The 24,144-nt window shown below is 40.7% G+C and overlaps 1 protein-coding gene across 24 annotated transcripts in view; it reads left to right on the top strand.

Annotated features, from left to right (window-relative positions):
* NCOR1 (nuclear receptor corepressor 1) overlaps window positions 1–24,144 on the top strand; it is a gene marked incomplete at its 3' end in the record, with an annotated part of 150,928 nt that overhangs the window by 64,106 nt on the left and 62,678 nt on the right. For 16 of the 24 annotated variants that reach the window (XM_080825869.1, XM_080825872.1, XM_080825863.1 and 13 more), the window contains 8 exons: window positions 877–943; window positions 3,327–3,499; window positions 4,642–4,732; window positions 6,421–6,599; window positions 7,344–7,398; window positions 8,077–8,178; window positions 17,245–17,372; window positions 21,451–21,668. In XM_080825869.1, the coding sequence (XP_080681995.1) occupies window positions 877–943; window positions 3,327–3,499; window positions 4,642–4,732; window positions 6,421–6,599; window positions 7,344–7,398; window positions 8,077–8,178; window positions 17,245–17,372; window positions 21,451–21,668 (1,013 nt within the window). The remainder of the gene's footprint in view (window positions 1–876; window positions 944–3,326; window positions 3,500–4,641; window positions 4,733–6,420; window positions 6,600–7,343; window positions 7,399–8,076; window positions 8,179–17,244; window positions 17,373–21,450; window positions 21,669–24,144) is intronic. The other 8 variants (XM_080825866.1, XM_080825877.1, XM_080825875.1 and 5 more) reach the window with 1 other exon arrangement.

Here is a 24,144-nt window from a genome sequence, read left to right as displayed (position 1 = left end):
AGCTCTTTTCTCATCACCGTCATTTGCTTTGTATGAAATAGCAAATATACCTTTTAATAATTCTTTTCATGTCTTGGCTACTTTTCCATATAGCCAGCTCCTGACTGTCCACGCTAATTTGAGTGGAACCAGTGTCACTGTTAGTCCTGAGTGGCAGATAATCCAAAAAATTACTTCTACTTGCCTTGGCTTTGTATTTATATTTGAATAATCAGCTTGAAATCCTTTCTGGAAGTAGGTGGGGTATAAATATTTATATTTGAACCTGCATGTCATTGTTTTTGAAGGTCACAGTGCTTCAAATTTAAAAAGTGTAACTGTTTCATTAAGATATAAGAGAAGTCTTCCTGTCTTGTCACATTGCTCTCCATGACTTCTTAGAGTGGTTTGTGTCATTTCTGTGATGGAAGGAAATCTGTGTAAAAACAGAAGTCCACTCTCTTCTTTGTGGGTGCACCTTCTTATAGAAGGGAGGGCAGCACCTTACCTGAGGTGGGGAGGTAACTTTAAAAGCCTTTCCTTCTTGTCTACCTCCTCTCCTCCAAGAGTGCACAGAGATGTTTATATCACCAGAGTTCTTAAGAAGAATCATTGACTGTAATTATAACTTGAAAATATTTGCCTTATACTTGGATGTAATAATTGAAAGTGAACTATTTGTATAAAATCTTGCTGTAGAGTGAGAGGAATCTTAGTCCTAATTATTGCAAAAGTCTTATTTTGCAGGGTGAAAAAAATAAGATTAACTTTGATCACATCAGATATTCCTAAGTGATCTTTGCTTGTTTTTCAGTGTCTCTGAAAAAAAAAAAAAGTGAATGCATTATTAAATTATGCTTTTTCTTAATGTCATACAACCATATTTTTCTCTTCTAGAAACCAGGTGATGAGGAAAAAACTCATTTTATTTTTTAAAAGAAGAAATCATGCAAGAAAACAAAGGGTGAGGTCCTATCCTTTAACTGAAATTTGTACAACTTTCCCATTCATGCTCATTTAGGCATTCGCTTTCCCTTTGTTAGTGAGAATGGTTCTTGATTCTGTTTGAGAAAAGGTTGCCGATTTAGGAAGTAACTATAGAGATGACTTAAATATAAATCTAATTCTAGCAGCAATTGACATTTAATATCATTATCCAATTAATTTCTTTGGTCATCTGTGTATAACATTTTCATCTAGCCAAAATAAAGAAAATGGTGAGTAGTTAAAAGGGAACATGAAAGAGAAGTAGGATGATCAACATTTAGTCTCTTAAACCCTCAGACCAATGTGGGTAAGTTACAGTCATGCTGAGTGGACATTACTGTTTTTTCTTATTAGGACCTGGGTCAGCTAAAGTTCACCTTTTTGAACTTCAGATACTTTTCCACATTTATTATATGACTTGTAGTCCAGAAGTTTTGTGGTTCTAATGTTCATGGAAATGAAGTTACAGAAAATATAATGCCAGTATGTTTCTTTTCACAATATGTTTCTGCTAAGTTGAGACAGACTGCTAATTCGTTTAAATTCAGTTGCTTACCAAATAAATAATGTTCCTTAATTCACATGGAAAATGAGCCGTGTGCCTTATAGTTAATGACGTGACAGTCTAATGAATTGTAAAGCTCAAGAGTCAGCGGCTTTTACTTGACACATAACTTCTAATGTAATCTGCCAATCTGGTCCTTCAGATACTGTCCTTAAATTAGTGTGTTTTTGTTTTTGCAAGAAACATACAAAAATTAAAAAAGAAACTACTAAAGCATTTTTTCCCCTATCCAGTAATTTTGTTATAATTGCGGTAATTTACTGTCTGGTGATGCAAACATAGGAGCATAGACTTTGTTTTCATGCTTCACAGAGTCTTTAGTTACAACGTTTATGTGTTTACTGATTTGTTTAATAAATATTTATTGGCTGTTTACTCTGTCCCTGTATTGTTCTGCAAAGGTGAGCAAGATAGCCATGTGGTTTTAACTCTTAAAGCATACAGTGTGACTGGGGGCAGACGAGTCATAGGCAGTTACAGTATCGTACCCACACTGTGGGAAGGGACATACGGATGGCTGTGGGAGCATACAGGAGGGACAGCTAATGCTCCATGTATGAATCGTAGAGGGAAGTTTGCAGGACAACGAGAAACTCTGGAAATCTGCGCAGGCACAGGGAGCCGCTGAAGTGAAAGTTTGGGAGGTGGACGGAGTGTGGCAGGTTGCTGGGGGAAGAGGGCTGGTTCGCCCGCAGGAGGTCCACCTACCAGACTTCGGGTTAGATCCCGAGGGCATCTTTTAAGTGTTTGAACTGAGAAGTGAAACGTGCAGGTTTGTATTTTAAGAGTTTGCTTCTGGCTCTACCATTAAGAAGGCCCGGGAGAGAAAAATGGCGGCCTGGCAGCCAGTTTGGAGGTTCTTACTTTGATGTAGGTAAGGGATGGTGTTGGCCTGGACTGAGGGGCTAGCTAGAGACGGAGAAAGTGAAGGACACAGAGAAGATACCTGGGAGTTGAGAAGAATGATTGGCAAGTGTCTGGGGGTGGCACGGATCGTGAGGAGGATAATACTCTCCTCTCAAGAGCCACTCTCTGGAGGGGACCGATGTTAAAGGTTTTTCATGAGTCCTACACCTTTTTCTCTCCATGTGTTGTTGACACGTTCACAGTTCTGTGCTCATACAGGAGGCTTCTCGCCTCTCCATTGAAAAAGACAAGATCATACATGACTCATTTCTCTCAAAGGATTAACTCTTGGTTTCATGTAGTTCACTGCATTTCTTTTTATCATAAAGCACAACCAATTTCTGCTTTTTCCAGAGTGTCAGAAATGTTTATTAGATAACATTATTTATAATAGCAAAAACCTTCAAGTAATCCAAGTCTCCAGCAGTAGAGGAACGGTTAAAGCATGAGTGTTTTCTCTGACACATGGGAAGGAAAACACAACAAGGTTAATATGATTGCCGTTGGGTGTTTGGGATTATGAACTATTCACATGTTTCTATCACTTATTTTGCATTTTTTTGACAATGAAGACATATATTGTTATCAGGAAAATAATAAAAGTAGCTGGGCAGCTACTAGTAGTGGCTTATTAATTAAATAATTTATGTTAGTCTTAACATTAACTTAAAAAAATCTAGCCAAAATATGCTCTGTATGCTGATCTTTGTAGGAAACAGGGCTCTTTTCTCTCTCGTCTTTCAGATCAAGGATGTTTCATTCACAGTTGAGTCCTAGATCAAATGTACTTCTGACTTAGCCTTAAGAAGTAGGATTTACTGTAAAGTATTAGGTTTGTCAGAATGACAGAGTTTAGTTTAATTATTAATTTGCTACGGGTATTTAATAGGAACAAAAAATCTGCCAGCGTTATGATCAGCTCATGGAGGCATGGGAGAAAAAAGTGGACAGAATAGAAAATAACCCCCGGAGGAAAGCTAAAGAAAGCAAAACAAGGGAGTACTATGAAAAGCAGTTTCCAGAAATTCGAAAACAGAGAGAACAACAAGAAAGATTCCAGCGGTAAGTAGTTTGGTGTTTAATGGCTGTGCTCTTCTCCTGGCTAATGGCTATGCTCTTTCCTCGCCGACGGAGTCCCATTCCTGCTCTCTCACGGTGTTAATGGTTACCTGAATCTGATCTTAAGAAAGTTCATAAAGAACCTCTCATTTTGAATATAAAATTTCATTATCAGCTAGCAAAGATTACATCTTGGTGAATTTAATATTAGTTTTTTATTCTTAATAATGCTGTTCAATCTAAATTTAAGTGAATATTTTGAAAGTAATTCTTCTGTTCTTGAAAATACCTATTCCTTTCGAAATGACAGTTAAAAAGAATAGACTTGAATATTTCTTAGTTCTTCATTACCTGCCAACATGACCGAAGAGCATTATGTAGATGGCTAATTAAGAAATTCTTTGATATTGGTTGATAGTTTCTGATTTGTTTCTACTTTAGAGAGCAAGTATTTTGTAAAACTAAAAGCTTTAGATTTCTTCTCCGCTATTTCTTGTAAGAGTATATATAAGCTTTAATTCTTGAATCACGATTAAGTTTTTATGAGGGATGATGGTAGTTTTCTTTTCCCCCCCTGTAAAAAATACTTGATGTATTTTTCTAAGTCTGCTCCTCTACTCTGGAAGGCAAAGACTGCTATTTGAAATGGAAATGTCACCAATACCTGTGGTTTTCCGGAAGTTTCCCATAAGTTGTTCTACCATTTGAACTTGGACATGTAACCTTTAAATTTTAATCTCAATATTTTTTTAAAAGATTTTTATTTATTTATTTGACTGACAGAGATCACAAGCAGGCAGAAAGGCAGGCAGGGGTGGGAGGAAGCAGGCTCCCTGCTGAGCAGAGAGCCTGATGCGCAGGGCTCAATCCCAGGACCCTGGGATCATGACCTGAGCCGAAGGCAGAGGCTTTAACCCACTGAGCCACCCAGGCTCCCCTTAATCTCAATATTTTAATCATTCTTCTATAGAATCCTAACTTCAGGCATATTACTTAAAAGTGGTGTCTCAGTGGCATTAGTTGTCTGACTTCTAGTTGGTTAAAAAAGTCCCATTCAGAGGAGTAATGCGTATAAAAGTAACTTAATTGGTGTCTTCTTTATAAATGGCCTTTAAATGTATTTTTAATTTCTTTCTTATATTTAGAGTTGGGCAGAGGGGAGCTGGTCTTTCAGCCACCATTGCTAGGAGTGAGCATGAGATTTCTGAAATTATTGACGGGCTCTCTGAGCAGGAGGTAAGGAAATTAATTGACTTAGTTTTTTTAACTCATTGATTATTCAGGCATTTTAGCCTCAGACCCCAGGAACTAAGGGCTTATTTGTACGTAAATGAGGGAACATTTATAAGAGTTTGGACTGTTCCAGAGACCGGCCAACCACTGAAAGTTTTACACCAGGCAGTCCTGTGATCAGATTGGCATCTTACATAGATGGCTTTGGCAGCAGGGAGGCCTGGAGGAGAGGTGAGGGGACTGTTAACATGAAAAGAAGACCTGGATCAGGTGTCAGTGGCAGGGATGTGTAGGAGCAGACTGCCCAGAGAGATTCATCTGAAGTGGACATGAGGTGCTGCTGGGTTCCCCAAAGTGTGCCCTCCAGCCACAGAAGCCTGGGAGACAGAGATGATAAGGCATTGATAAATCCGTGCTGAGTAAGGATAAATTTCAGTCCCTGCCATGAGTCTTTTGAGCTGTGTTCAAACAGTCTCTTAAGGTTGGTCCAAAAGCCACCTCCTGTTTAATTAGTTGTTCTGGTTTTGATTTTATATACTGGTTTTTTAAAAGCCTCATCTCTGGTGTCAACTATACTTCAGTTAAAAAAAAAAAAAAATAGATAACACGACCCCAGAAAACCTCATCTCTGAATTCGGAAGGTCTTGCTTATTTGAATGTGGTGGTCTCCTTAAGTACTGATCAAAGACAATTATTAAATTGCCGTATATTTTAAAACTTGTGGTCATAAACAAACAGACAAACAAAAAACAAAAAACTTGGGGTCATAATCCCTGCAGTGATGACTAAATCTGTGTTAAATTTTTTTGTTTGCTTTTTCACTGGTTCCATTAGGGCAGATCTGTAAGCACCCAAAACTAGGACAAGTTGAGGTGACTCAGGCTCAGGTGTCTGCCCCAAATCATGCTTTGGTGTTCAGACTGACTGAGAGTACCCCTTAAATTTGACACTTCGTAAGGACTTGACTGTAAGGCAGTATCCACTTCTGTGAGGAAAAGTTTTAGGAAAAAACCTTGCTTTGTATTGAGGTCAATACCTGTATTTTTGGTGAGTTTTTTCATAGGAATGTGTGCTTGTGAACTTATTAAATTACACTTCCGGGAAAAACTGACTATAGAGATGTAACAAAGCTTTAGTTGAAATTTTAAGGATAATAGTCTTCAATTTTCAGTGAAAAGATTACGTAAGATTAGCAAGAGGTATTTAACATGTTGAGTTTAATTTAAAATCACTGTCCTTAAGATTTGGGCGCCTGCTTATTTTTTTTTCTATTCATTGGTCTCCAAAATGACATTAAGATTTATTCTCTGAAATGATGTTAGACTTTTAAAAATGACACTGTGTTAATGTAATTAAATGTTTCATAAGATCCTTACTTCAGTGAACTTGGCATTTCTTTGTGTCCTTTAGGTCTAAAATGTTACTGTCTGAAGTATCTACTTCTTTTAAGTAAAGAACTCTTCTCAAATTGTAGTAGTGGGATATAAAAACATAACATGTATATCCTCTGCCTGTATGATTCATTTAATGAGTATTTATTAGATATGTGAGTAATTAGCACGTTAGATGTTACGGTACACGCTGCTGTTGACACATGGAACTACACATGTGGTTTTTCTGGTGTATATTAGGATAGCTGTAGCCCTCTTTAAATTTTATTCTTTGTAAATTATGTTTACTTTCTTTCACAGAATAATGAGAAACAAATGCGGCAGCTCTCTGTGATCCCGCCCATGATGTTTGATGCAGAACAGAGACGGGTCAAGTTCATTAACATGAATGGCCTCATGGAAGACCCTATGAAAGTTTATAAAGATAGGCAGTTTATGAATGTTTGGACTGACCACGAGAAGGAGATCTTTAAGGACAAGTAATTTAAACTTTAAATCGTTTTCTAATACAAGTTTACATAAATTCTTGAGAATTTATTTGGCATTGACTAGCAAATTTTTTTTTTTAAGATTTTTTAATTTTTTACTTGACAGACAGAGATCACAAGTAGACAGAGAGGCAGGCAGAGAGAGAGGGGGAAGCAGGCTCCCTGCCGAGCAGAGAAGCGCGATGCGGGGCTTGATCCCAGGACCCTGGGATCATGACCTGATCCGAAGGCAGAGGCTTTAATCCACTGAGTCACCCAGGCACCCTGGCATTCACTAGTAAATTGAACCATTTCCCCAAAACTTTGGCCCCTTTTTGGCATCTGAATGGATACTGTGGAAGGTAGAAGAAAATAGATTTGCTGTGACCTTCCCATAAGTTTATACATGGGAGCATCAGTCACAGATGAGAACTGGGGTTATGGAGTCATGTTAAGCGTGGTATCCAAATTTGGGTTGTGTCTCAGTCACCTGGGGGTGCATTTTAAAAGTACAGATTTCTGTGCTCTACTACAGACCAGTCTTCTTGGTTCCTGGTGGATCGTGCCCAGGAATCTGTGCCCTTGAAAGACTCCAGTGATTCTGCTGGTGCTCCTCAGGCTGGCAGTTAGGGGTCTTTGGGAAGTGGTCTGTACTTAAGTTCTGTTCCTGAGCAACGCCCACCCCTTTTTAAGTTGTTAAAATGTTTGTGTGTATGTGTTGTTGTTGTTGTTGTTTTTTCCTTTTTTTAAACTCAGGTTTATCCAGCATCCAAAAAACTTTGGACTAATTGCATCGTACTTGGAAAGGAAGGTAAGAAGTGGTTTACATTGAGAATGTTTATAGGTTTGTGATGTTCGCTTCTTTAAACTTTTTGTGCTCTAATACACAGACGTAGTTACAGAGAACTGATTTTTATAGAGGGCTTGATACAGAAAAGATGCTCAGGTGTCTAATATAGTGATATTTATAATTACGTAACAAATCATAAGCACAGTCCAATTTTCACGGTTAACAAAAAACTACTTGATACTGTAGTTCCCTAAAAACACATAGATTACAATGCCCTTTGAACTTTCATTGAATTTCTGATTAAAATATCAGAGCCCTGATTTTCCCTGATTTTTTTCCACAGTGGATTGGATGTAGTGTTTCTGAGCAACATACTTAAAAAAGAGACATTTTGAATATTTGCATATATGCAACAAGAAAGAGAATTTAGTTACTGCCTAATAAGGAGGTGCTTGAATGTCTCTGATAGTTCCTGGTATCTTTTACATAATTTGGATTAAGACCACTGAAATTGTCCATTAAAATAATAGATTTTATATATATTTTTTTAGAGCCTAGATATCCCTTAAAATGCTGGCCATGTGTTGCTCTTTAATTTAGACCTTGAGAATACCAGAGGTTTCCCTTGAAAGTGTTGCTTGATTTAAAAAAAAAATGTTACTTCTTTGGCTCCTCAGAAATAATTTATTTTCCTTATAGAGTGTTCCTGATTGTGTTTTATATTACTACTTAACCAAGAAAAATGAGAATTATAAAGCCCTAGTAAGAAGGAATTACGGAAAACGCAGAGGAAGAAACCAGGTGGGTTTCATTACTGTGTGGAAGGTGTTTCAGGGCGGAGACAGGGAGAACAAAAATGGTATAACCAGGGCCTTGTATTTAATCATGTGTATTTTAGGGATTGACATTTCATTAAATAATGCGGATGTTATGAACATGTTATTATTTTGAAATTAATATATATTTAATGTGTGACATCATCTATTGTGAATGTGCTGTAAGTTTCTAGTATGACAAAACCAATGAGAGACGTTCTGTACTTCCATGTTATCTAAATTGTGCCTGTCACCGTGAGTAGCAATAATGTAAGAATGGGACCCATGACACTGCATTTTATACGCCGTCTTTACCAGTCCTTTTGTCCGAGGAGGGGGGCAGGTAGAACCCGTGAGAAGGACAGAGAAATGTAGTGTGGTAACGAGTGTAGAGGCTAGTTTACCCAAATACTGGGGGCCTCATTTTGTTTCAGAGTAATTTCATTTCTGGAGTTTAGAAAGTTTCTACTCTGGAAAAACACTTGATCCTAAAAGACCGTGTTTAATGCAGTGCAGCGTACATTTTCACAGTTGCAGTTCAGTACTTTAAAAACTGTTTCCCCCCAAATAACTGATCAGCAGCTGTCACAGCTCCCGCATGCTCTACCGGTGCGGCTGCTGGGGTGACATGATGGCCACTGCTCTCCCTGTCCAGGTTCATCTTGGTACTTGGAATTGTGCGCGTGAACTTGCACCGCTGCTGACTGCTGACCCACCTTTGTAAATCCTCCTGGTTTCCCTGCACAGCCACCCTTTCTTTGCTTAGCCACCCCGCTCACCAGATACAGGCTGACCCAGTGCTCTCATTATTGGTAGCCATGACCTGTTTGTGTTTCCAGGGTCATTGTTTCCTGCAGGATACTGCTACCTCACAGGATGTGATTACATATTCTTTGGAAATGGTATTTCTGGTCAAAGTGCAGGGAGCGTTTCATGAGTCAGCTACGTGAAGTGCTGCTAGAGGTTGAGTAAGCTGAGGTGCCCTGGGTGTGCATTTTCAGTGGATTGGTGAGGGGTCCAGAAATAAGACTGCAGTGAGCGGAAGGGGGTGTGGAAGGCGAGCGAGTGGTAGTAGTACAGGTGTGCCCTTGTCTGTAAGATTTGCTTACAAAGGGGAATAGAGAGATGGGCGGGGGGGCTGACGGGGATGGGGAGGGAGGAAAAGAGCGTGCCTGGATGCTGATGGGACTGATGTTGTGGATGCTTGTGAAGCTCCGTGAAGCGTTCCTGCCCAGTGGGGTGCAAATCAAATGTTGTCGGTGGGGCGGGAAACACTGTTCCGTCAAAGGTGCTGGGACTTCCCACAGAGAAGGTGGAACCAGGCTCTTCTAGCTAGAGATGCCAGAGCCCATCTGTGTTTTATTTATTTATTTATTTAAAAAGATTTTATTTATTTGACAGACCGAGATCACAAGTAGGCAGAGAGGCAGGCGGGGGGGGGGGGGGAAGTAGGCTCCCTGCTGAGCAGAGAGCCCGATGCGGGGCTCAATCCCAGGACCCTGGGATCATGACCTGAGCCGAAGGCAGAGGCTTTAACCCACTGAGCCACCCAGGCGCCCCTCATCTGTGTTTTAAACAAGTTTCAGCTACAGATTTTTAACAACAGCTTTGTTCCTTATTACCAGCTAGTATTTATAACTTTAATTGAACTTAGTTTTTAGAAGTTACGTATTTTGTATTTATAAATTGCTTAAATTTTTTCAGTCCCCGATAATGGAAGGGAATAATTTGATACTATATCTTACATTTGCAGGATTAGCAGTCTGTTGCTTGTGATGATAGAGGAGAAAACTGTATCAGGAAATTCTGTGTGTGGGAAAATGCCTCTGTTACTCTGAAACATTGGTTTTCTCTCCTAAAGTTACCTGGGACACCATCTCGCTGTTCTCTGGGGCACACTCGTTCCTTTTTTTTTTTTTTTTTTTTAAAGATTTTATTTATTTATTTGACAGGCAGAGATCACAAGTAGGCAGAGAGGCAGGCAGAGAAAGAAGAGAAAGCAGACTCCCCGGAGAGCAGAGAGCCGGATGTGGGGCTCAGTCCCAGGACCCTGGGATCATGACCCGAGCCAAAGGCAGAGGCTTAACCCACTGAGCCACCCAGGTGCCCTGGGCACACTCGTTCTTGTTAAGTTCCAGCCATATTAGAGTTTTCTTCTGCACATTCTGGTTCTGTGTGCTCACATCTGTGTCACATCCCAGAGTGCATTTAACAGAACTGAGATTGTCCATATGTGCTCTCATCTTGACCTGAACCTTAGTATGTCCACCCCCAAGTTGGCTCAGGTTGGGGTTGGTCAGCCTTTCCATCAGTCTAGTCCTTCCCACATTAACTTTTACGTTATTACCGTGAACATTGTTTCTCTAGTTGTATATTTCTTTGATTGTTTCACTGGGAATTTGGGAGAGGAAGGGATTGAATGATGGAAATACAGCACAGTCTTAGACTGGAATAATCTTACCTGTTTCTTAGTTGCTTGTGTAGTTCATTCTGTTTGTGTCAAAATAGGTGGACAGGTTTTCTGAAATTAGGTGGTATTAGTTTAAGGGCTTGCTAATATATGGCTGAATGACATTAGAGCTGATACCATATGAGAGGAGGAGCCACTGGACTTTAGAGCAGAATAATATCAGATTGTAGTTGTGACAGGGTCATTCTGCCTGCTCTGTTGAGACTAGATTGTAAGGGAGACCAGTTAGGAGGTTACGTTTATCCTCCCAGTGGCTTGGACTGGACTCTAGAGGGGGGAGGTGTGGAGAACCTGTCCATTTTTGATGTATATTTGGACGTAAGGTAAAGAGGTTTTTTGCTGATGGTTTGATGGTGGGGGATTCAAGGACAATTATCCAAGATAACCTGAGTTTTGGCTTGTGGGGTTGCCATTTACTGTGTAGGCATGACTGAAGGGGTGGCAGATTTGGGGGGCAAAGTTGGGACATGCTGAATTTTAGATACATATGTCCAAGTGGGGATGTAAAGGGGGCAGTTGGAAGTAGAAGTCTGGAGTTCAGGAAACAGATCTGGGTTGGGAATGTAGAATTTGCTGTATAGAAAAAAGTTTAAAAAGATATCTTTTTTTTTTTTTTTTAAAGAATCTAGTTACAAGTTAAGAACTTTTAAATTGGTGTGTCTTCATTTTACCCTGGTATATAATAGAGATTCAACTAATTTGAAAGTCACTTTACTGCTCTATTATCCAATCAAGTTTGAATCAGTAGGAATTACCTTAGGTAATCCCAGAACGATTAGGGCAAATTTATTTTAAGACTCTGTAGAGTTCTGCTGAAGTTTATCCTTTCTGTGTTTATTTGATTGCTTCACCCGTCCTCCCCTCCTGACCTCTTACCCATAGGAAATCATTGTTACTCAGCACATAAATGTGTTGTGTGCTGTTTGCCCAGAGAGATTCCAAGCTTGAGAGGTTGGATTTTTAACCTGGTATTGCTATAGGGAACCTTGCATATTATTTCCTCTGAAAAGGAGTTTAATCTGAGAGTCATAGGGGAACAAGACAGATTATCATATTTTTGTTAGACTTGTGTTCAGACATTATTGTTGGCAAAAGTTTTAACTCAGAATTCTGTTAGGTACTGTTGAAACCATTTCACAGTTCAACTTACTAGCATGCCATGATGGGAGTGAGTGTGGTTCTTTATTAAGTTTTAGTTGAAGCTGTGAATATATATCAAAGATCAGAAGCCAGAAGCCAGTCCTCAGTGTTACTCTGTGGGATCTAGAATTATAAGTAACATGCCAAGTAGTAATTTGATTCTGTGCGTAACATTTTTGTTGGAGGTAAGAATTTCTTCTTACCTTCCAGCAGAAACTCCCATCTAATAAGTCTGTCACTGTGTAGCTAGAATTACTGTGGTACCTGCTGGTGACCTGCAGCAAAGCAAGTCATTGTTTAGAAGCCACATTCTTCGTTTCCAAATACTTGATTACCTTTCACAAGAATTTGTACTGTTCCTTCATTCTGACAACATCTTCCTCTTTAAATATGTCAGCAGGTTTTTATTCCCCAAAGACATTGAGAAAGCATATACTTATGTAAATGTAGTAATGTTTGAAGTTAGGAAAGTTTCTGACTGAATTGTTAGACAATAGTTAGACTGTTTTAGGCAGGTTGAAAAAGTTGGATTAAGAGAAAGAGCTTTAGACCGAAAAAAGCCTTGCCTCTCTGTATCCATGTAACCCTAGATGTGTCCCTTCACTTTTTGAGCCTTGGCTTCCACATCTGTGAGCACGGAAGCAGTAATACTTACCTTGCAGGGTTCACATAAGAACTAGTTGTGGGTGTGACGTCCCTAGAGTGTGCTATCGGGGACAACGGGAGTTCCCAATAAATGGCAGCGACTGTAGCCTTTGTTGCCTTCACGATGGTGCGTTGTGATTGACAGCTTTTACTCTTCAGGAAACTAGTTTCAAATTCGGTTGGTTTAAAGGCATTAGTTTAAAAATATATATATATATATATTTTTATATATATATATATTTTATATATATATATATATATATAGCTTTTTTTTTAGATTTTGTTTATTTATTTGACAGAGAGAGAGATCACAAGTAGGCAGAGAGAGAGAGGAGGAAGCAGGCTCCCTTCCGAGCAGAGAGCCCGATGCCAGTCTCGATCCCAGGACCCTGAGATCATGACCTGAGCCAAAGGCAGAGGCTTAACCCACTGAGCCACCCAGGCGCCCTTAAGTATATTTTGTTAAGATATTTTCTGTTTACTGACTGAGACACTTAAAAAACTCAATGGTTAGGGGCCCGTGGGTGGCTCAGTCAGTTAAGTGTCTGTCTTCGGCTCAGGTTGTGATCCCAGGGTCCTGGGATTGAGCCCCGCATCGGGCTCTCTGCTCGGCGGGAAGCCTACTTCTCCCTCTCCCTCTGTTTACCTTGCTCGTGCTCGCTCTCTGTCTGTCTCTGTCAGATAAATAAATAAAATGTTAAGAAAAAGACTTAAGTGGCTAAAGGAGGACCTCATTCTTTCTGTCTCTTGAATGTTCTCTCGATGCTTGCTCTTAAATTTAGTTATTTCATTTCTTGGCAACTTCATCATCTACTGAGTGGGAATTCGTTTATCTGTTTTCTGAAGACTCGGGCATGTTAATAAACACACATAGGGTATATATCAGTGTTAGGTATTCAGTCAGATATAGTAGAATAAATCTCAGCATAAACTGTCTCTTGATCTTGCTGTAGAGGAGTCTGTTGAAATTTCCTTGTTCTTCATTTATCGTTATAAAGTACATAAAACAGGGCACCTGGGTAGCTAAGTCAGTTGGGCATCTGCCTTCAGCTGGGGTCATGATCCCAGGGCCCTGGGATGGAGTCTGGATGGAGCCTCCGGCTTCTTGCTTAGCTGGGAGTCTGCTTCTCCCTCTCCCCTTGCTTGTGCATTCTCTCTGTCAAATAAATAAATGAAAAGATTTCTTAAAAGATTTTTAAAAAGATTTCTTTAAAAAAATACATAAAACTTTTTGTTTAGTTTTTTTTTTCATTTGGATTTTGATTTTGTTTTCTAATGTCCTCTCACATTTACAGCGCACAGTTTGTTGTGTGGCAGACAGGTTTGGTGTTGCGGGATCCTCCCTAACAAAATAAAACCTTTTTTAATTGACCAAAAAGTACTAGGCTTAACGAGGGAGAAACCTGGACAGGAAGCTGTTGGGATGCCTCTGTCTGTCAGGGGCCCTTCGGATGACTTAGCTTTTGACACTGTGGACTTGTCCTCCAGACCCCCTACTAAAGGGCGTGAGGGCTGTGTCTTGTAACCTCTATCCCAGAGCATAGGGTTTGGCACTTCCCTTTACAGATTTGCATGAAACAGAAGTAGTCGCGATCACTTCCTGTGAACATCGGAGGTTACTCCTTGGGCTCTTCACCGCCCGGAGCAGGCATGGCAGTGGCTCTCAGTGCCCGTCAGCCGAAGGGAGTCAGATGCCGGTTGCACACTCCGGCCCGCCTGGCTCTCCCTCTCCACCTACTGCTGCCTAGTCAGTGTGGATGGATTCTGCTTTGACGGGGGTTGTGCTCTGCAGCTGTCACACACTTGCAGAGACTATCCAGCAACTCCGCCGGTTTCTTGGGATCGTGTCCACACCTTCTGCAGAATTGGGGGTTGTGCTTCAGAAAACATCCTGCCCCCATCTTCCCATTGCTTGGTTGAAACAGGTGCTACCTTGCTTCTCAGTTCCTAACACTAGGGAAGGGGGAGTAAAGTCAGCTACTGGCTGCATTTCAGACAGCAGGGAACGTGTGGGATCGCTTAGTTTCTTCAGAACCCTGGTTGGCATTAGAAATAGAAACGTATTAAGGAAGCAAGTTATATGTATCATCCAAGTCTAAGAGAACAGTGAAGCTCTTTACTCCTCTTCTGCTGAGTTGATACCTTCCTGTCATTTCTGAGGGCTATAAACCACTTTCTGGGTTAAGAGCCTACTCGCCAGGCAAAGGGCAGAGTTTATCGCTAGTGTGCCATCTAGTTTGCTCAGAATGACTAATGGATGCTACTTTTGTAGCAGGTGAGTGGTTGGGGATTATTAGCATTTGAAACTAGCCTTGTGACCACTATTGTGTCCTAGGGAGTCAGTCAAAGGTGAGAAAAACAGTCCCATTTGTAAAGCAGACCTAGTCATGGTTGGAAAGTATATGTTTGAAAGTTTTCCTGATTTTTAAAATTTTGTCTAATAATAGCAAATACTCAAAGGAAAAGGGAACTGGCAATTACCAGAGTGAGAAATTGGGGAAGTCATATCAAGCAAGTGAGGGAACCATGGTATTGAGACAGTTTAGTGAGGGGTCAGAGGGGAAGATAGAGTTCTTCCTCATGGACTGTGAAATTTCATAGAATAAAGGGACCAGGGGTCATGATGGGGACAAATAGCAAGATCAGCAACAATGAAAATGTGGGGTAGGTGGGGCATGAGTGGTTGTTGTAGAGATTTTCTGATTTCCAGATCTTGGAGGTAGAGCAGTGCCCACCAGTGATGGCAATTGTGACTTCACCTTAGGAGAGTTTAATGAGCATGACCTCAAGAGTATTTCAGTTGTAGGATATTACATTGCTAGAAAAAGCATTGAGGTACATTTTAAAGTTGGAAGAATAGGGGCGCCTGGGTGGCTCAGTGGGTTAAAGCCTCTGCCTTCGGCTCAGGTCATGATCCCAGGGTCCTGGGATTGAGTCCCACATCGGGCTCTCTGCTTGGCGGGGGTCCTGCTTCCTCCTCTCTCTCTCTCTTTGTCTCTCTCTGCCTGCCTCTCTGCCTGCTTATGATCTCTGTCAAATGAATAAATAAAAAATCTTTTAAAAAAATGAAGTTGGAAGAATAATGGCAAGGCATAATGAGCCACGTGATAAAATCATCTGTGTGTTCTTAGGAGTATCTGAGAAGTCAATCCATAATACCAAAACGGGAAAAAGAGTCATCATAGGTAGATTCTGTGAAATTTTTAAAAAGGAGGTATTTTTAAAAATACTGTAGTTCAACAATGTTCTGGAAGTGGCAGTTGGGAGCAAGAAGGATACAGATTCTTATTTATATCCTTGTGGATATGAAGAAGGCATGATACGGGACCTCTTGGAGAGGCCAGTTTAAGGTCTTTCTTATCTTAAGAAAAAACCCAGATTTAGCCAGTAGGTGAAGGACTTTGAGATGGTATTAAGAATTAAGGGAAATTTTACCTCGAATTAATGAGTACTTTTGTGTTGTCTGGTGACAGAACAGGTAAGAGGACAGGCATTTATTAGGAGGCAAGATTGACATTGGTTGGGTCAGAATGAAAGATTGAGATGGGGGGGGGGCAAAACTTTTCAGAGAAGCGGGATAAAGGAACTTGGTTCTGGCTGTATCCAGCACACGCAGAGGCATCTGTGGTCCAGTTGTCTCCTAGGAACTTGGGATACTTAGAGGAGGAAGACTGGGTCCTTGTCCTTCAGGAGATCGTAACTCGGGGAGCCAGACAGACCCTGGTAACCCAGGGACGCACCACCCTGTGTAAGTGCCGCAGGCAGGTGTGGGCCATGCAGGTGGCAAGGTAGGGAGATAGGGCCTGGAGCTTCTCTGTGGAAATCAAGAAATGCCTCACAGGATGAAGCCTTTTGAACTGAATTTCAGAGGCTGTGTAGGAGTTTACTAGGCAAGGAGGGGTGGAAAGAGTGTTCCAGGCAAAGACGTGAAATGCTGGGTGTGTGTAGGTGAGTCCAGAGCAGCAACCAGTGTGGGAAAGGTGGGGGTTTGGAAGACGTACACACGGATGGGGGGCTTAGATGGTCTTGATTTCTGCGTTGAATAAACATGATACTGGCACAGACTTGATTTCACTTGTTTTCCTATAGAATCCCAATTTTAGCAAAGATAATAAGGGTCCCATAATCGTATTCTCTTCTTGTCTTTGTTCATATTTTTAATTATAGAGTTGTAATTCTAGCTTAGAAATATTTGAGTGTTTCACTTCTTCTCACTCTGTTATCTCCTTACTGTTTTTGCAAATTACTTTAGTCTTGATGATGACCGTAGCCATTCTACTATTCCGTCAAGTGAATGCGCAGAAGACTAAAAGCATAAAGGTGTTCTTGCAGTATCATCTACAGTGATGAAAAGATTGGAAGTAAATTAGGTGTCTAATACTCGGGGAATGGTTTGGTAAATTATAGGTTATCAAATTTTAAGGTAGAATTGAAATGCTTGAGTGACAGATTAGATGTGGGAGTTTACAGAAACAGAGAGAACCAACCTCAGACTTCAGGTTTCTAAGTGGAATCTTAACACTCTCGCCTCTCTGATGGGTCCAGACACTAGGAACATCTGTGTGTGTGTGTGTGTGTGTGTGTGTGTGTGTGTGTGTATGTACTTTTAAGCAGTACCTATGGAATATATTAAAGAGTGTTAGACTGATGTTTAATATGTTACTCCTAATTACATTGTAAGTGATCAGTAAATTAATTGCTTATAAATTTTTGTACAAAGATATTTATTGTAATTTGTCATCACAATTTGAGTTGTTTCTTTTAATGTTGAATTTGACAAATGATGATTCATTCTAGCAGCAAATTGCCCGACCCTCACAAGAAGAAAAAGTAGAGGAAAAAGAAGAAGATAAAGCAGAAAAAACAGAAAAAAAAGAAGAGGAAAAGAAAGATGAAGAAGAAAAAGATGAAAAGGAGGACTCCAAGTGAGTTAAATGATTAGATATTAGTTTTATTTTAAAATCATGGACCTATTGACTATCTTGAAGGTAAAAATTTTAGATAAACAAATGAATTAGATGTGCGCTTTGATCATCTAATGTGCTTTGATGTAATTAAAGAACAGGATATTCTGGTAAACACAACTTTTGGCTTAATGGACTTATTTGCCAGACATGAGACATACTTTTCAGAAGGGATGAGCTATAGTAATGTACACTCATCACTGAGATATATTGAATATAATTTAATTTTTGACTTGGAAGGTACCTCAGGATCTTTTTTTTTTCACCTTTGATACTTAACACTCATGTGAAAATGCTGATAAGTGGTTTTCTTTTCTATAATACCTTATATTACAGTTTCACGGGTTTTATTTATTGTATAAAGTGGGGTTCCTGGTTTGTTTGTGGTTCTTTTGTTGTTTGCCTGGTTATAAAAGTAATTCTTATTTACTATAGAAAATAAGGAAAAGACAGCAAAATACTTAACAAAATCAGCCTGGGATTCTGCCGCTCAGAGACAGCTCTTGTTGATGCCTTTGTGCACATATTTGGGTACAGTGGCGTGGAGGGCTTAGTGGCTCAGTTGGTGGTTTTTTTGCCAAAGATCGGTGCTTTTGAGGCATTATTTACCCAGAGTAAAATTCACCAATTTTAGGTGTGTATTGAGTGTATTTGGACAAATATATGCACTGCTGTGACTCTTGACACAGTTGTGACATAGTGTTTCCATCACTCCAGAAAGTTCCCACATGCTCCTTTGCGATAGCTTCCCCCCCCCCCCCCCCACCAACTCCCCTGCCATCCCTGTCCCCGTCTGGAGACTGCTCATCTGTTTTGCCTTTTCTAGAATTTCGCATAAATGGATTTCTGCGGTATGTAGTCTGTGCGTGGCTCCTTGCACTTAGCGTAATGATGTTGACATCCATGCAAGTTGTCGCATGTATCGGTAGTTCATTCTTTTTAATATTTATAGTGTTATTTCTGGAATCCCCTTGGAAATACTGAAGGTTTATTTGGTTTTGTGGCAACTATAGCCTGAATCACTTGGTATGGTTGTTAAAGACTTGGATACCCTACCATTGCCATTCTAATCTTACGCTTTAGGGAGAGAACTGTTGAAAACAATTTTTTAAAAAAGTTTTTTAGGGAAAACATTTATATTCCCGCATGGTCATTGGATCTGCTCATATGGAACTGCCCTATCTTGGTTTTCACTTTTTCCTTAAAATCTCTATTAACAAGCATTCATTTATTAGTGACGTGAGCCAGCTCTTACGGAGGTTGCAAAAGGACATACATGATATGTACTGTTCCCAGGTAGTTTATCGTCTAGCAGAGGAAAGCTAGGCAAGACACAAATACTATTCACAATACAGAAGAAAGCCTAGAAGACATGAGCAGAACCAGGACAGGATGTTGGTAGACTGAAAAGAGGTTCAGGGTTACTTCTGTCTGAATGGTTTAGAGGACTTTATGCGGGAGCTAGTGGTTAATGTGGAGAGAATAAAAGGAGCAGCATGAAGAGATGTGCTGCCATGAGAAATGGCAGATAGTGGTCTTACTAGACTGGGACAGAGGGTGGCCGAGGAAGAACAATGGAAGGTGGATTGGGTTAGATTAAGTAAAACCTCAATGAAGCTAAAATAGTCCGTGCTGTGCGTTGTTTGAATGGACGGAATGGTTTCTTTCTCTTTCTTTCAAGATTGATTGATTGATTTTTAGAGAGCCTGCGCAAGCATGCGTGAGTAGGGGGAGGGGCAGAGAGAGGGTGAGAATCTCAAGCAGACTGTGCTGAGCACGGAGCCTGATGTGTGGGGCTTGATGTCAGAACCCCGAGATCATGACCTGAGCTGAAATCAAGAGTCAGAGGCTTAACCGACTGAACCACCCACGCGCCCTTGGATGGAATGGTTTCTGGGAGAATACTGACCACAAGTAGCAGAAAATGGATGGACTGGAGATGTAAGTCAGGGAGTGGAGTATCAAGGCACTGAAAAAGAACAATGATAGCAGGGGCGCCTGGGCGGCTCAGTGGGTTAAGCCTCTGCCTTCGGCTCAGGTCATGATCCCAGGGTCCTGGGATCGAGCCCCGCATCGGGCTCTCTGCTCGGCAGGGAGCCTGCTCCCCGCTCCCCCTCTGTCTGCCTTTCTGTCTACTTGTGATCTCTCTCGGTCAAATAAATAAATAAAATCTTAAAAAAAAAAAAAAAACAGTGATAGTAGAAATCAAGATGGTGGAATTAGTGGGAGCACTGTTACTGAGATGAAATAACCAAACCTTGACATGAGATCGCATATAGGAGGCAAAGAAAAAGAGAAGAAGCTGAAGATGATGCCAGATCTGTAACCGTGAATGAATGTGATCACAGTGGTACTGTGAACAATGAGTGATTAGAGCATGGGGGGCAGCAAGAGGCAGAGCGGTGACAAGCATGTTTTTGGGCATGTTGAGTTTGTATTGATGGGGAATCCAGGTATATTGATAGGGATTCCCAGCAGGTATTTGGGAAGACAAGTCTGGATCTTAGGAGATTTAGTAGACTTGAGGTGTGAGTCTAAAGATACAGATGGGGAGTCATCCCAGTGGAATGGATGCGAATGGGGTAACTTCACAGAGTTTTAAGGCCAAGGTGAGCCTTGGGAAATGCGAATGTGAAAGGAGAGAGGAAGAAGGCAGCCCGTAGAGGGAGAGCCAGAATAGCAGTAGGGATATCAGGAGGCATGAAGTCCTAAAAGTTAAGCTGGGAAGGCTGTAAGAAGAATTGTCCTTAGGGTCAGTTGCAGCAGGAATATCAGTGCAACAAGAAATGAGAAAAGGTCATCTGAATTTGCAGTTAGTAAGTCACTGGTGACTCTTGACAAAATGTCTCTAAGATGAGTCTGTAGTAGTAGCCAGATTGCTAAGGGAATAAAGAAGTGGAGAAGGAGGGTTGCAGGGTAACTTCGAGGGCAGTTCAGGACGAAGGGGGAAAATTCTGGAAGAATTTTTTTTATTGGGGTAAGCTCGGTAAGCTACAACAGATCTTTGAAGTACATAAAATTTGAAAAAAAAATCAACACCTCCCATTAAGCAAGAGCCGTTGAGCCTCTGAGTATTGCCACCTATCCATTCATTTGCCGAAATGTATGCTAGGGACCTTGTTTTTAAATCTTACAACCCCTGGGAGGTACATACGTAGTACAGTGTCACGTGTGGTGCTGCTGCTGCTAATAGTGAGAACCCTTTATTTATTGATCGAGTTTCTCCTAAGTGGCTGAGGGAGGTTCAGCCCAAATACCAGTAGACACATATGGTGCTTACTGTGTTCTAGGCGCAGTTCTGAGCATTTTGTATAAAACTGAGCAGTTTATATAAATGAACTCCTTTAATCGTTGCAATAGCTCTATGAAACGTATGGTTGTCATCCTCACTTAAAGATGAGAAAAAGGCCTGTGGAGGGGAGGTCGCTTGTCCAAGGTCACATGGCTGGTAGATCACACAGCTCTGGTACCAACCTGGGCAGCCTGGCTCCAGACCGTTCTCCGTTACAACCCCTGGGCCACACTGGCCTGTTTGCACATAATTAGTGTTGGGAGATGGTTGAGAATACTGAGGCTGGTTTAATGAAGCAGTACTGTAGACTGTTCCTGCAGAAAAGGTGTCTGTCTCAGCCTCTTCGTTTCACAGGGAAGAAAACTTACCTTAAAGCCAAAGCAAGAACTCCAGGACTCCTGCTTTTTTGGTATACCCCACTGCCTGGGGTTGCGGGTCTAGGGGCTGTCCCGCTGCCATCCATTACTTCCTCACAGGGTGTTGTCATACATAATAAGGTGACTTGAATGTGTTTAAAATTTGAGTCCATTAATGAATAAAACAGACCTTTGTGAAATATCTTAATTTGAGCCAGTCAGAACCCTTCAAAATTGGGGCATGACAGCATCTTTCATAAATTTTGTTTTTAGTAACTGAGAGACTGGATAGTCTTATTTAATTTATATTACAAAAATTCCAAGCCACAACCTTCTTAGATGCATGTATCCTTCTAAATCACACAAGCTTTTCATTGGCTTCTGTTTCCAGAGAAAATACTAAGGAAAAGGACAAGACGGAAGGTACAGCAGAAGAAACGGAGGAGAGAGAGCAGGCCACCCCCCGGGGACGAAAGACCGCCAACAGTCAGGGCCGCAGAAAGGGCCGCATCACCAGGTCCATGACCAACGAAGCGGCGGCGGCCAGTGCTGCGGCCGCCGCAGCCACCGAGGAGCCCCCACCACCTCTGCCACCGCCACCAGAACCCGGTGAGTGCGCGAGATGGGAGTGAACAGGCCGTGATTTTGTGCAGGATTTTCTTGCACTGCCAGGGTAGAGCAGGAAGGTCCTCGGATACGGATGACCTAGAAATAATCTGAAAGTCTGGCCTTTAAAAAATTTTTTTTAAAGGTTTTATTTTAATCACCTAGTGTTCATCATGACAAGTACACTCCTTAATCCCCATCACCTTTTTCACTCATATCCCTCCCCTCTGGTGACCTCCAGTTCGTTCTCTATAGTTCAGAGTCTGTTTCTTGCATTGTTTGTCTTTCCCCCTTTGCTTATTTGCTTTGTTTGTGAAATTCCACATGCGAGTGAGATCATACAGTATTTGTCTTTGTCTGACTGTTCTTAGTATTATGATTTCTAGCTCTGTCCATGTCATTGCAAAGGGCAAGATTTCCTTCTTCTTTAATGGCTGAATAATACTCCATGGTGTGTATGTGTGTGTGTGTGTGTGTGTGTGTGTGTGTGTGTGTTATAGAGATGTATATGTACTACGTCGTCTTTATCCATTCATCGCTTGATAGTTGGGCTGCTTCCACACCTTGGCTGTTGTGACTAATGCTCCTATAAACATAGGGATGCATGTGTCACTTTGAATTAGTGTTTCTGTATTCTGTGGGTAAATATGCAGTAGCTGGATCATACATACAGAGTTGTATTTTTAATTTTGAGGAAGCTCCACACTGTTTTCCACAGTGGCTACATCAGTTTGCATTCCCACCGGCAGCGCAAGAGGGTTCCCTTTTCTCCACATCCTCGCCAGCACCTGTTGTTTCTTGTATTGTTGATGTTAGCTATTGTGACAGGTGTGAGGTGATGATGAATGATGCTGAGCATCTTTTCATGGGTCTTTTGGCCATCTGAATGTCTTTGGAGAAAGGTCTGTTCATGTCTTCTGCCCTTTTGTTAATTGGATTATTTGTTCTGTGGGTGTTGAGAGTTTTATAAGTTCTTTATATAGTTTGGATACTAACCTTTTATCAGATACGTCATTTGGAAATATTCTCTCCCATTTGTAGGTTGCCTTTTAGTTTTGTTGTTTCCTTTGCTGTGCAGAAGCTTTTTTTGGTATTTTTTTATTTTTAAATTTTATTTAATTTACTTTTTTCAAGAGGGATGGAGGGAAAGAAAAAGAATCCCAAGCAGGCTCCACACCCAGCACAGAACCTGACACGGGTCTCTATCTCACAACCCTGAGATCATGAGTGAGCCAAAATCAAGAGTCGGACACTTAACTGACTGAGCCACACAGGTGCCCCGGAAGCCTTTTATTTTGATGTAGTCCCAATAGTTTATCTTTGCTTTTGTTTCCCTTGCCTCAGGGGACCTAGCTAGAAAAATCTTGCTATGGCCAGTGTCAGAGAAATTACTGCCTGTGCTCTTTTCTAGGATTTCTATGGTTTCAGGTCTCACATTTAGGTCTTTAATCCATTTTTGAATTTATTTTTGTGTATGGTGTAAGAAAGTGGTCAAGTTTAATTCTTTTGTATGTTGCTGTCTGGTTTTCCCAACACCATTTGTGGAAGAGACTTTCTCCCGTTGGGTATTCTTCCCTGCTTTGTTGAACGAGTAGTTGATCATACAATTATGGGTTTGTCTCTGAAGTTTTCTGTTCTGGTCCATTGATCTATGTGTCTGTATTTCTGCCAGTACCATGTTTTGATGACCACAGCTTTGTAATATAACTTGAAGTCCGGAATTGTGATGCCTCCAGCTTTGCTTTTCCTTTTCAAGATTGCTTTGGCAATTTGGGGTCTTTTATGATTCCATATAAATTTTAGGATTATTTGTTCTACTTCTATGAAAACTGCTGCTGGTATTTTGATAGGGATTGCATTGAATGGGTGGGTTGCTTCGGGTGGTGTAGCCATTTTAACAACATTTGTTTTTCCAATCCATGAGCATGGAATGTTTCTCCATTTCTTTGTGTTGTCTTGAATTTCTTTTATGACTGTTTTATAGTTTTCAGAGTACAGGTCTTTCACTTCTTTGGGTAGGTTTATTCCTAGGTATTTTATTATTTCTGGTGCAATTGTAAATGAGATTGTATTCTTACTTTCTCTTTCTGCTGCTTCGTTATTGGTGCATAGAGATGCAGCAGATTTCCTTACATTGATTTAGTTTATCAGTTCTAGCAGTCTTTTTAGGTTTTCTGTATGTACTATCATGTCATCTTCAAGTAGTAAAAGTTTTACTTCTCCATGGCCTTTACATTTTTTAAACTTTAATGTCGGTGTCTTTTGAAAAAGATCTTCCCCAATCTTGCTATCTTAATACAGCTGTTTTTCTTTTTACTTAGTTGTAATTTTAGTGTGTATGCTATTTTTTCTGATATTTTACATTGGTGTATATTATAAATATTATATAGTTTCTAAGTGATCTTCATTTTTGCTTTTTAATGACTGTGACATGTTGGCCTCCTGTTCTCTGAGGTCCCATTTCTTGAATCATTCCCTG

The sequence above is a fragment of the Martes martes genome (assembly GCF_963455335.1).
Source record: "Martes martes genome assembly, chromosome: 16".
NCBI lineage: Eukaryota > Metazoa > Chordata > Mammalia > Carnivora > Mustelidae > Martes > Martes martes.
The sequence above is the reverse complement of the archived record's forward strand: the minus strand, read 5'-3'. Positions and strand labels throughout refer to the sequence as shown.